General features: G+C 45.7%; 3 protein-coding genes across 3 annotated transcripts; 1 reads left to right on the top strand and 2 right to left on the bottom strand.

Annotated features, from left to right (window-relative positions):
- Window positions 1–2,119: 2,119 nt before the first annotated feature.
- BKA55DRAFT_690914 (thioredoxin-like protein) lies at window positions 2,120–4,492 on the bottom strand (the record flags this gene model as incomplete). Its single annotated transcript, XM_046199581.1, has 3 exons — window positions 2,120–2,455; window positions 2,506–4,255; window positions 4,305–4,492. The coding sequence occupies 3 exons, from the start codon at window positions 4,490–4,492 to the stop codon at window positions 2,120–2,122; spliced, it is 2,274 nt and encodes a 757-aa protein (XP_046048591.1).
- A 1,086-nt stretch (window positions 4,493–5,578) lies between these two features.
- Window positions 5,579–10,225, top strand: BKA55DRAFT_594672 (tyrosyl-DNA phosphodiesterase-domain-containing protein; the record flags this gene model as incomplete). The annotated part of the gene is made up of 10 exons (XM_046195699.1): window positions 5,579–5,929; window positions 6,015–6,786; window positions 6,838–7,028; window positions 7,421–7,547; window positions 8,019–8,319; window positions 8,352–8,725; window positions 8,783–9,567; window positions 9,619–9,947; window positions 10,000–10,082; window positions 10,194–10,225. 10 exons carry the CDS (start codon window positions 5,579–5,581, stop codon window positions 10,223–10,225), a joined length of 3,345 nt encoding a protein of 1,114 aa, XP_046048590.1.
- An 84-nt stretch (window positions 10,226–10,309) lies between these two features.
- On the bottom strand, window positions 10,310–13,069 carry BKA55DRAFT_645185 (uncharacterized protein; the record flags this gene model as incomplete). Its single annotated transcript, XM_046197198.1, has 3 exons — window positions 10,310–10,666; window positions 10,722–12,477; window positions 12,544–13,069. The coding sequence occupies 3 exons, from the start codon at window positions 13,067–13,069 to the stop codon at window positions 10,621–10,623; spliced, it is 2,328 nt and encodes a 775-aa protein (XP_046048589.1). The 3' UTR covers window positions 10,310–10,620.
- Window positions 13,070–13,500: the final 431 nt, after the last annotated feature.

Here is a 13,500-nt window from a genome sequence, read left to right as displayed (position 1 = left end):
TACTTTATATAAGTTAATTAGTAAAAGCTAAATTAACCTTAATTAATTAAATACATATAGTAAGGCATATAACTAATTAACCTTATATATAAAAATAAATAAAGTAAAATTAGTAAAAAAGTAATAATATAAACTAGGAATTAAATAAGTATATAAGTTTAAAAGATTTACTAATTGAAGTTAATTTATTATCTTTTATATATTAAAATTAAATAAACTTAAATTTAATAATTATCTTATAAAAAAAGTAAATAAGCCTTAATTATAAAATTTAACTTTTATTTTAATTAATAGCTAGTTTAAAACCCTAATAACCTTATATATTAAGTTAATATATAAAAATTAAAAGGCTTATAAGGCCTTAATAATAATTTATAAAAGTATTTTAATTAATATAATAAATAAGCTTTCTTATTTACATTAGTAATATATTAATATTTATTTTTATTTATATTAATAATATATTAGTATTATAACTAATTTACTTATTTAATTATATAGCCTATTTTATAACTTATTTAATCCTTTTTTTACTATTAATATTACATTTATAACTTTAAGTCTTTAACTTTAAGTAACTTAAACTTATATAAAACTTCCCCAGTTTAGACCACTGCTTTTTCACTGATTTCACTTTATCTGTTCTCGTACGCAAGGTCGATTGGTCACGTGCCCCACCACGTGCATTCAATTGATTGAGGTCGATTTGACTTTCGCCAACTAACTTACATGATCCAGCTGCTGAGATGTAACTGGTATTAGTACTGCTTGGTTAAGGCAGCAATCGCGTCATTGAGGCAGATAAACCTTATCTGATTCTGACTTCTGTGATGATGGCCTGCTATAGGGGTCTTACTGTTTAAACTATTGATAGAAAAGCTAAAAAGCTTGATGGCCTCGTATAAGGCTGAAGGCAAGGGGAAAAAATATATATATATATATAAAACTTAATATATTTTCCTTTAAAACTTATAATTATTTTACTTTTATTTATATTATATTATAAGTTTTTAATTTTCTTTAATACCTCCTTAGCCTATTATTAAATATCTTTAAGTTACTTATTATATAAGCTATTATTAAGGGCCTTAAAAAACCCCCTGTTTCTCTTACTTAGCTATATCCCTTTATATAATTTTTTTTTTTAAATTCTTAAGCTTTTACTTTTTATATTTAAAAAAAATCTTTATTAATTAAAAAGTTTTTATAAATAGGCTATATAAGTAAAAAGTTCTTATAATTAAAGATTATTATTTTAATATAATTAATATTATTTTTATTAAATTAGGCCTTTTTAATATTTATAGCTATTATATATAATATTTTTTTTTAAGTTTATAAATTAGCCTTAAAAGGTATATTTAAGTATTTCTAAACTTTAATATAATATAAATATTTATTACCCTTATAGCTAGTAAAGCTTTATTAAGTTAAATTATTATAATTAGCTGCCTTAATTATAGCCTAAACCTAGCTATATATATATTAGCTAAAAAGCCTTACTTACCTATTAGCTAGCCCTAACCTTCTTCCTTGATCGAGAATAGAGGGAGAGTTTTTGGGCAGGAAAGGCAGTAAACGCTTGGAATTGATTGGTTATATCTTGCCTCGTTCATGGGTCAATATTGGACACATAGGTCGAGCTTCAGGAGATATATGAAATAGCAATACACAACTTTAATACATAGCAAGGTCTCAACTACCCTGAAGACCCCCATGGTGCCTTTCTTTGACTTGATGTGTTAGGTCGTACAACCATAGTGTGAAATCTCATATGAGAGTCAAGTCTAAATGAGACAAGAGGCAAGAGAAAGAATCGAAACAAGGGGTCACTGCATCAGAACGTTTTAAGCACATACGTTAACTTCAAGGGTAGGACGGAACGTAACATATGTACGCAAGCGTGGTATTCCCGCATCAGCTCAATCAGTATACAGTGACACGCAATCTAAATAAATAGATATCAAACCCAAAACTCCGCAATTTATCAACACATGACTATAGCAAATCCTGTTGTGAACCCATTCCAATAAACCCTGTCGATTCGCATTGACAAGCATCAGTCCAATTTTCTCTTCTGGCTTTCCCCTCAACACCGCTTGTTTCACAGGCTGCAAGTCTAGTCAGACTTGTCGTTACCGTTCTGTCCCAGGAGACCATCCTTAAGACCAAGAGAGTCGTCCATGCGGAAGAAAGTGCCGCGAGACCGTCTGGTACGGTTACGAATCCAAGAGTAGAGACCAAAGCCAACGGCAATGACAAAGCCCATTGACAGAAATGGATGGTCGACAAAGTTCATCTTGATATCGAAGAAGAACTTGGCAAAAGCACCGATAGTGTACTTGGGAGAGATTGGGTTGGGGCCGTAGACAATCTTGTCGAGAGTGTCCATGATAGAGGTGTGGCTAACCATGATCTGGTTGCCAGTGGGGGTGGTGTCCCAGAACTGGTGTCGCTGTGAATTTGTTAGTATAGTCAATCGCAGGAGCCTTTTAGAAATCTTACATCTTCCTCGTTAATGATGATACGCTCGCCATCTCGTACGTCGATGTTGTAGGTGGTGGCAATCCACCTCTGCCAGAAAATACCATCAACCCAAGCGAAGCCAACCTCCTTACGGCGGGTAGAGTCCATATCAATCTTGATGGCCTTGGCATTACGAAGGGCACGCTGATCGTCACGGCTCTGGGCTTCCTCGATTCTCATCTGCTTAGCATCTCGGAGCTTCTTACGCTCAAGCTGGAATTCCTGCACCTGGCGATCAACCCACTCGTTGGCGGCGTTCTTGAGCTCTGAGATTGAGTTTTGTAGACGGTCCTCATCATTGCGGTTCAGAATTGCAAGCACAACCAGCTTATGGTTCATGATCTGCTTGGCGTTAATGGCAGTCATCTCGGGAACAAGCGGGAGCCAAGTAGACTTCATCCAGGAGACTAGAGAATCGACATCTCTCATCTCATCAGGAGTGATAGGGGTGTAGTAAGTAGCACGTCCCTCGCGAGAGACCAGAAGTCTGGGCCAAGTTGTGATCTTGAATCGAGAGCAAAGCTCAGGGTCGCTTGTCTTGACAATCTTGCCCCGCCCAATGAGGTTGAGAGGTAGGGCATCCAGTGCCTTGAAGTCTTCGGTAGTAGTGGCATGGTCATAGAAGTAAACAAAGAGAACCTCCTCGGTCTTCTCGAGCTCCTTGAAACTCTCGGCATCGACATCGATAACGCCACCAGCAACTTCAAGCGCACCCTCGGCGTATGCAACAAAGTCACCGACTCCACGGAGACCCTTGTATTCAGCTTTTTCGGTACCTGTGATGAAGAAGATGGTAGGGAAAGCCTTGACGCCCATTTGTGTGCAAAGCTTGTGATCCGCCTCACAGTTGACCTCACCAATGTTGAGCTTTCCTTGCATGTTCTTGGCCAACTGCTGCCACGTAGGGGCCATTGCCTTACAGTGAGAGCACCAAGGCGCATAGAACTTGATAAACCAAGGATCCTTCGAGCTTGTGACCAACTTGTCGAAGTTTTCGGGAGTCAAAGGCACGCTAGTACCCTCCAAATTGTACTTAGGGGTGGTATCCTTGGGCTTTGTCTTCTTCAGCATCTGGCCTGTGCTGGGGACTTTCCAATCAGCGCCAAACGTGTTCTTGTTGTCGTCTTTAGCAGCAGCAGATTCCTCGGGTTTCTTCTCGGTAGATTCGGTCTTGTCAAATTTCTCTGCATCCTTGGGCAATTCGGTAATGTCGTCAAGAGACTTGCCCGCATTTTTGCCAGCTGGCTCCTCAACCGGCTTTTCAGCAACGAAGTCGAGGGGCTTCTCGGCGTTAACGACGGGCTTTTCTACTGGAGCCTTAGCATCTCCCTGAGCTCCTTCAACCTTTTTCTCGGCGGCTGGCTCCTCAGCCTTGGGTGCAGGGTACACGGTATCGCCAGGTTGGGGCAATTCCACGAGTGCAGGACGTCCTGGATGTGTTTTGGATAGCGCATTCTCGACCGAGGTCGTCAACGCTGTCATATTCTTAATTCCTCGCAGCGTATCGAACACCTTTCCATCTTCGTAGAGAATCGTCGTCGGGTATGACTGGATATTGTGGTCCATGCAGAAATCATAGTAGGCAACGCAATTCACCGTGCCGAATGCGAAATCGTAGTACTTTGTGAAAGTGTCGTCCGGGTTGTCAGTCGGGGGCTTCGAGGTGTAGTAAAATTCGTAGAGTGTCTGGAATGTTGGAGCAAATCTCGTGCAGTGCTTACAGTAGGGACTGATAACTCATAAGCATACGAACCACACTCTTTCCCAGCTCAACGTACCTGTAATGCTTGACCATCCAAAACTTATTCTTCTTTGTTTCCTCCTCCCAGTTTGATGGCGTCAGCTCCTTGAATGGTGGTACAGTCTTTCCATTAAAAGTCGAAGGGTCAGTCACTGGGTTCCTCTCCTCTTCAGCCAGAGCTACAGCCGACACCCCAGCGAGGATCGCAAGCGGCGAGAAGCGCATGTTGGGTCAAGCACGCCAAGGTCTTATTCGTAGAGTAACTTGGGCCTATATTGTAGAGACCGGACGTCGCAAACGATCGAAGTATATATCGAGGCCGTAACCGTATCAGAGAAGTAAGGTCGAGCCAGATTAGGTAGTAGAGCGAGCAATTAGCGACTGGCGATCATATGGGGTGAGGCTGAGTAGCTGAAGGTGCGCGATACGGAAAAGAACAAGAAAATGACCAGAAAATCAATCACACAATCACGCTCACCAGGCGCGAAAGTAGATGATGTTGATGAGGGGCAAGAAATGAGAATAGACAAGACAGGAAGAGGATAATAAAGGAGGACAAAAGAGTCGCTATTCAGGAGGCGCATTCGATTCGAGAACACGTTCCGTATGGGAATTCGACGCCACGCCACAGGGATAGAAGGAGGCCCTTGCTCAGCCACTCCACTCTAAATTAGGACACTTGCCTTTCTTTGGTTTGGAGTGTTTTTGTTACAGGTGAGTTTAGAGATGATGGAGAACACGTCTATGATAGCTATTGCCCGGACAAATTCATCAAGGGCAGCATTTGACAGAACATAAGTAGAGCTACGTGATTCTCTCTCAGAGAAATATGTGGGTACTTCATCCCTATTTCTCCAAGCTTTACAGCGAGGGATCGGTGCTGACTGCCTACCTAGAGCATATCAGGCGTCCCACTTGCTCTGATCAACGACAAGGAAGGAAGCAGCCTAAGGTAGACAGGTCAGATACCAACTGCCTCCATCAGGACGATCAGATTGAATTTCAACTTCTTCTCTTCACAACTCAATCTTCCTTATCAGACAACTTTGAGAAGCACATTGACATTTGTTTCACTTTCAAGAGATTTCTCCGAGATACACATATCAATTTATTTCCCGACCTCGTACATACATGACGCTTGCTTCACAAACACCTTCGCGACTGATCTCGAGCTTCTCAACTAGCCCTCGTTGGCGCATTATATCAAGAAACTACCCGCAAGTCCACTTCACGCCCATATGTCAGTGTCTTTTTCCAGCCAGCCAGTATCGACAGATCCCTTCAGCAAGACTCTACCACCAAACTACCACAATGGATCGTCCAGTCAAACGCCAGCGAATGGAGGAGCCTGATGCCCAAACACCAGAGTCACTGCAGCGTTCTATAAGCCCCCCTAGAAAGAGGGACAGAAAAACAGCTGTTGTGAAGTCCCCATGGCAATTGACCTGGATCCAGGATCTCCCAGAGAGTGACAACCAGGATGCCGTGACTCTTAAGGACCTCCTAGGCGATCCTCTCATCTCAGAATGTTGGGAGTTTAACTTCCTACACGATATCCCGTTTCTCATGAACTCTTTTGACCCTGATACACGCCACCTCGTTAAGGTGCATCTAGTGCACGGCTTCTGGAAACGCGAAGATGGGAATCGGATAGCGTTGGAGGTAAGTCGAATGTGGTCGGGCCATGAAACTGAATATTCTATTCAGAGATTTTAGAGATATGCCTTTACGCTCTAACTCTTACTAGAACGCAGGTTCGGAATTTGAAAACGTCAAGATCCATATCGCCCCCATGCCAGAAATGTTCGGGACACACCATTCAAAAATGATGATTCTGTTCAGACATGATGACATTGCTCAAATCATCATCCATACTGCTAACATGATCTCAAAGGACTGGACCAACATGACCAACGGCGTCTGGAAATCACCTCTACTCCCCAAAATGTCAGGTGCACAAAGCATTCAAGCTTCACCGGAAGATCATTCTGTTGGAAGCGGACAGCGCTTCAAAATCGATCTTCTTAACTACCTCAAGGCTTATGACAGGCGTACGATCATCTGCAAACCGCTAATCGATGAGCTTACACATTATGACTTCTCAAGTATTAAAGCTGCGCTGGTTGCGAGTGTACCGGGCAAACACGATGCCCAGGATATGTCGGAAACTTCATGGGGTTGGGCCGCTCTGAAAAGGTGTTTGCAAGATGTACCATGCCAAGATCACCGTGATTCAGATATTGTTGTGCAAGTTTCTTCGATTGCCACTCTGGGTGCAAAGGATGATTGGCTACAAAAAACTCTTTTTGAGCCTTTGACTCGTTCTAAAAACCCAGGCCCTGGGCGGCCCAGGTTCAAGGTTGTCTTTCCTACAGCTGATGAGATCCGGCGATCCTTGGACGGATATGCGTCGGGGGGTTCCATACACACAAAGATCCAGTCATCACAGCAAGCGAAACAACTGGAATACCTTCGCCCAATTTTCTATCATTGGGCCAATGACTCATCCCTTGGTGCTAGTGAGTCTTACCTCTACGCAATTCTTGGACCTTTTGCCTAATGATTCACAGAACTTCCCGAAGACACCCCTTTGCGAGATAGTGGTCGCAAAAGGGCAGCACCGCATATCAAGACGTACATTCGGTCAAACAAATCGTCCATAGACTGGGGTCTTTTAACGTCGGCCAATATTTCAAAACAAGCTTGGGGCGAGGCAGCCAGACCATCAGGCGAAATGCGTATCGCATCATGGGAGATTGGTGTCTTAATATGGCCAGAGTTGATAGAACAAGATTCAATCATGGTAGGCACTTTTAAGACGGACATGCCGGAGAATACACAAAGTACAGGACAAAAGGAGAGATGCACATCGATAGTTGGGTTGCGCATGCCGTACAACACTCCACTACAACGTTACGCAAGCGAGGAGATACCATGGGTTGCGTCAATGTCCCATACAGAGCCTGACTGGGCGGGACAGACTTGGGGTTAATGAATGGAGTTCATGATGTTGGAGTCATGATAAGGCTGCCGATGGGCTTGGCCGAGAATTTGAGCCAATCGACTTAGACGAGATATCTGCAACGGAGAACGAACTATAATTCAGAGCCTCACCCATGCAAGCTCGGGTCACACCGTTAACCATGATCCCAGATCTGGGCATCACGAACCACAACCCTTATTGACGATCCACCCCCGCATCATGTCAAAGAGAGGCTGAGATACAATGCGCCTATCACGACATTGCGAATCGAAAGATGCGTGTCTTTGACCAGAAGTGGTAAGACTCCACCAAGTCAGGGTCAGCCGCCTTTACGGCAATTCAATGGCGCCCTTTTGCTGTGGCAAGGCGGGTCTGAGTTGACGCTAGCTCGAATGGCAAAGTCAGACTAACAGCAAAATCGGCTTTATTGCCTCTTTTCAATCGGGCCTAGTGATTTGACTACAACGACATATCTATACAGCCTCCTCATATTCTTATCTGGTTTTGTTCCTCTCTGTCTCTCTCTCTTCACTATTGCGATCTGCGCATTGAGCTCAATGCATTGGGTTGACAGCACAATTGAACTCACTTTGACTACCTTGTATCACTCAACTTTTTCCCACTCCACCATTTGACTCAGTGGCGTCCCTTGTTGCACTCTGAAGAAGTCTCTTTCGTGTGATCCTTGCAGAATTGTCGTCTGAATTTTCATCTGCTTGAAGAAAAGATTCCAGCGGAGGCGACTGTGAGTTAATATGGATCCAATAGGACGAGGAGCTGGAGTCTCGCCTTTTGGCACTCCTCGTGGTACTGGCGCACATCCTGCGTTGTCGTCTTCATGGCGTGTGGGCTCGCCTTTAGCTGAGGCTGCTCTGGCTGCAGATCTCGCGGCATGCTCGGATGACGAGTTCGAAGACAATGCGATTGACGACGATGTCTCTGTGTCAGACCTTCAGGGCGACCCCATCATGTATCGTCGACCCAGTGGTGTTGCTTTTGGAGGCTCACGACCAATTATGAACCCTCAGACGTATGATGAGCCAGGCCTGACAGCTCTAGAGAGGAAGCAGTCTCGTAATGCTGAGCGTAGCTTGCTGCGAGACAACCATGTTCTTCCCCCAAGCACGGATATCGACAGCAGCATGGGCTTTTTACTCGCATCTATCGTCGTCTTTTTAGTACAAAGATTTCGCGGGATGAAGAGGAGACGCCTGCTATGACTGTGCAGCCTCCATGCGAAACAGATCCTCTCTTGGGTTCCCGTGATGACGGTGTTTTACCCGAGCATCTCAACGATACGTGGGAACACGCTGTTGCTGAGCATCGAATCAAGACCACTTGGCAGCGAGAGGCCAAGACCATCATGACCTATTCCGCACCACTCATCGTCACCTTTTTGTTGCAATACTCCATTAATGTCACCAGTATCTTTGCTGTTGGGCGAATTGGCAAGCTCGAACTTGGTGCTGTTTCATGTAAGTCTGAAGCTAGATATTCACGAAATAACTGCAAATTGAGACTGACTTATCCAGTGGCCAATATGACCGCCGCTATTACTTGTTTGGCGCCTTTTCAGGGCCTTGCTACCTCTCTTGACACTCTATGTGCGCAAGCATATGGATCTGGCCATAAGCACCTTGTTGGGCTTCAGTTTCAGCGAATGACTTGTTTCTTGTTCGTCCTCGGCTTCCCTGTTGCTGTTTTGTGGTGGTTTTCCGAAGGTATCATTAGAGCCATTGTTCCAGAACCCGAGTCAGCAAAGCTTGCTGGTATGTATCTCAGGGTCATGATCTTCAGTATTCCGGGATTCATCCTGTTCGAGGGTGGTAAGCGATTCACTCAAGCTCAAGGTCTCTTCCGCGCTACGACTTATGTTCTCCTGATTGTTGCACCTTTCAACGTCTTCCTCAGCTGGCTCCTGGTTTGGAAGTTGGAATGGGGTTTCATTGGAGCTCCTACAGCTGTGGCCATCAGCAACAACCTTCTCCCCATATTCCTCTTCTTGTATGTCCGCTTCGTGGATGGACGACAATGCTGGGGCGGCTTCAGTCGACGGGCTCTCAGCAACTGGTGGATCATGATTCGACTTGCTCTGCCCGGTATGATCATGGTGGAGGCAGAATGGCTGGCTTTCGAGATCCTCACGCTCCTCTCAAGTCGATTTGGACCCGAGTATCTTGCTGCTCAGAGCGTGGTAACAACCATCACAACACTTTCATACGAGATTCCATTCCCTATGTCAATTGCTGCTTCAACCCGTATTGCCAACTTGATTGGTGCTGGCCTTGTTGAACCCGCCAAGATGACTGGTGTCGTGGTAAGTTTACTGTTAAACCAATATTTGTGGTGTCCTACTAATGAGGTCTAGGCTTTTGTTGCTGCTTGCATCATCGGGATGTTCAACCTGACTATATACACTACCTTGCGTTATCAACTACCGCTGTTGTTCACTAAGGACGATGATGTTATTGATCTTGTTGCAGCAGTCATGCCCATTGTGTCGGTTATGCAAGTCTTTGATGGTCTTGCAGCTGGTGCTCATGGACTGCTCCGAGGTATCGGAAAACAATCAATCGGCGGCCCTGCCAACATCATCGCATACTACGCCCTTTCTCTCCCATGCTCGCTCGCCCTCGCCTTTGGCCTCGATTGGAAGCTGAGTGGTCTATGGATTGGTGTCACAGTTGGCACTATGTCGTAAGTTAAATAACCCCCGTATTAGAAGCAATGTTTTCTAACTGTTCGAAAGTGTCGCATCGATTGAGTATATCTATTTACTCCGAACCGACTGGCACAAGGCTGCTGACGAAGCAGCCCTACGAAACGCGGCTGGTTAGTGGCATATGCCTTTGATATTTCTTGTTGGTCTTGGGCCGTCTTGCATTTATTGGAGTCAAAGCAAGTACTGTGGAATTATGCAGTGATTATTACTTGTGGTGATAGGAAAAGGAGGGACAGTTGACGAGGAATGTTGACGATTATACGGGGGTCGTTATAATGCTTCAGTTGAAACCGGTGCAATACAGCCGAATAGTAGTGTGATATCTTAACCGGAATTGAGTATTCATGTCCTTGTGTACACAACTGTAGCAAGTTCTATCCGTGACAGGCTTTCTTCCGAGTAACTGATTGTGTAAACAATCATACAAGACATGTTCGAATCTATGGTATTATCTCATTTCTGCTCTGCTGTTATGCCCGCTCCCATCCACTCATCTTCACATCTCGTTGCATTTTGCGTCTTCCTTTTACCATTTCGCTGGCCCCTTTAATAACTCCTCTTTCAAGTCCACCATCTGAAAGTCTTGCTGAGACCATGTGAACGAGAAACCCGTATAATGACATAAAATTATCAGCTCGTTGTGTGATTCTAGCCCAGCATAGAATGTGTGCGAATACCTTTGGGACCAAGTTCGCTTTCAACATGGTTAGTGAAATTCTTAGGTAGGCGGTGAATGGTAGAGAACTTACTTATAATCAACTCTGCTCAAACTCATAAGCCTTTGGGCCTCAATGGTCTGGGCATCCATGTTGGAGTGTAAGCAAAAAGCAATACGAGCAGCGACCTGAGCACCAAGGAACATAGACTCCTCGAAGCCATTCTTTGTCCACTCGCTCAAGTAGTTCGGCAGAGTAGCCGTCTTGATGCTCGTGGGAGTCTGGCTGTGGAAGTGGTGAGTAGTAGGTCCTCCAGCCTCAGAAGCTGGCTGCGGCGTGCCGACCATGTTGTTAGCGGTGGTGCCTGCAGCTGCAGCCGTGGTAGCGGCTTGGAGCAGGGGATTCACGCCGCTTGAGGAAAGCTGGTGAGGTGCGCCTGTGAAAGAGCCAGTGGGGGTTTGGGCGCCAGTGCCAGTGGGCGTCGCCATGTTAGAGGGAAGCTCTGATGTGAACATTGTGGCGGTGGAAGGGGAGACGAGATGACGGGCGTTGAGGGTTTGGAGAATGTTCTCGCGGAGGCCACGGAGACGAGCACCATTGCCAACAAAGACAAGGTTGTCCCAGCATTGAGGCCGCATGTACATGTCATCGATGCCTTGAACAGTGCGATAGATGGCGTTGACGATGCGATCGATCTCACGACGTTGAGCGAAAGTAAAGCGCTCAAGACCAACCTCAACATCTCGGCGAATGCGCTTTGGTCGCTTCTCAGGGGTCTCGGTGGTAGGTTGAGCGTCGGGCTTTGGCTCAGCGTCAGGCTTAGGTTCTATCGACTGCGCTGGCTCTTGAGCTTCTTCTGGCTTGGGCGCTTCTGTCGCCGGTGTCTCTGTCGCAGGCGCAGCGGTGTTTTCTCCTTGAGGTTGAGCTCCGTTGGTATCGCCCTCAGGCTTGGGGGCTTCTGTTGTGTCATTACCATTGGTGGTGTTCGCAGTGGTCTCTGCAGTCTCCTTCTCCTTTGATGGCGGGGGCACTTCCTCCTGCACAATCTCCTCGTAGAAAAAGGTGTTGTGAGTCCTCTTGGAGTTGGGTAGACGCGCAGCCTTAGCGGCGCCCTCGGCATCCTTTTCGCCCTTCTTTCGACCTCCCTTGCCCTTTTCTTTCTCCTTCTCCTTCTTGGCGAGGAATTCCTTTGTCTGCCCGCTCGTAACGATGGCTGCGACATCTAGAACTCCATCATCCTCTGCATTACCATTGCCCTCATCAGCATCTCCATTATCTGTGGGTTTGGGCACTTCAGGGGCTTTTGTAGCAGCTTCTGCCATCGCAGAAGCTGGTTGACCACCTGTTGCGCCTGCAGTGTTCTCCGTGGGAAGTTCCATCAATTTCTCCTCGGTAGCAACGTACGGGAGGACTTCGCAAATGTTGCTCTTCTTGAGCTGCTCGGCCATGTCATGGCTGAAACCCTTGTTTTCTAGCAACTTGAGCAAGCTCTTTGTGAAAACTTCGCCTCCACTAATTTCACCATCAGCATCAGATGCGCTGACATCCATATGGTTTACGACCCGCCCATCATGAATTGCTGTAACGTCGACCTTTTGGTAGCCAATATCCACCACAGTCATGTTGGGCCACTTCAGACCATACTGCGTAGCGATTCCGCTGTGAATTATGCATAGCGCAGGTGTTCTCGTATTCTCAAAGACGTATCGGGCAATTGTCTCGCAATCGGGTCGTGTCCATTGTGGTGAAGCCATGAGCATGATGGGAGTGTTGTGATATGTAGTTGTAAGCAAGCCGTGGACATGATCGAGGAAAGCGAGGAGTGCGCTCATGTTGACGATGCGACCAGCTACAAACAAGCGCAATTAGCATTGAGTCCCTTAGCTTTACCACGCCATTCAATGGCTGTATATACCTTCAATGGGATACACAGCTCCCTCGTCTTCATCAACATCCTCCAACCATTCATCTTCCTCGACGCCATTAACAATAGCCGTGCGCTTCGTCTTGTGATAAGGCGCCCACTGATCGCCCTCCTTAAACATCCTGGTAGGCATGCGCCGAGCAGGAGGAGTCAATTCACTGCAACCCAGCTGAGCCATAGTGGTTCTACTGCCAGGGCAGATGATGAGGACCTGCTCCTCGCGCCATTTGCCGGCTGTGCTTGACATTGTGCGATTTCGCCTTCTCGCACTTGCACTGAGATCGAGGCTGTTGTACTGGTAGTTATAGTGGTTGTGGTATTTAAGTGGTGATGGCGTTACAGAGCCGTTATTTCGTCGCGTTGGTGTTGGCGAGGCTTCTCGAGGTTTGCGCGCCCGTAGCTGGTACCGGGGTGAAGACGCGACAGGCGTGAGTGTGGCTGGTGTCGCAGCATCTTGAGTGCTGTGATGCACGTGACCGCCCGTGTCTTGTTGCTTGGTTGGAGTTCTATAGGTCATCATGACATTGGATGACAGCCTCAAAACTTGCTCAGAATGTGCTCTAAATAGTATCAAGAAGCCAAAATGAGACTCAAACTTGATGAGTTGTAAATTTCTATCCAAGATGTACTTTTAAATACTCAGACGTAGTGTGAGCAAACAATTGAGCTATTGTTGCTGCCACTGTCAAAGCTGCCAGTGCAGCGCAGTGCCAGCCAAAAACTAGGTATTCGTTTATTCATTCACTCAAACAAATACATCGTAATCAAGTATAGGAAACAATAAAAGCCAGTTCATACTGTATCTATTCAATGGCATTAGGAATAATACTTCGTCGTAGTCTGACCTCTAGACTATACCAGGCCATGCCTCCAAGAAACCACAACTAACTCCGGGTACACGGATCACTTGCTTTCTTCAAGGATCCTTTCCTTTTTATCCATGTGTTC

Source organism: Fusarium redolens (genome assembly GCF_020744475.1).
Source record: "Fusarium redolens strain MPI-CAGE-AT-0023 chromosome Unknown BKA55scaffold_9, whole genome shotgun sequence".
NCBI classification, from domain to species: domain Eukaryota; kingdom Fungi; phylum Ascomycota; class Sordariomycetes; order Hypocreales; family Nectriaceae; genus Fusarium; species Fusarium redolens.
This window is presented reverse-complemented; position numbering and strand designations above follow the sequence as displayed.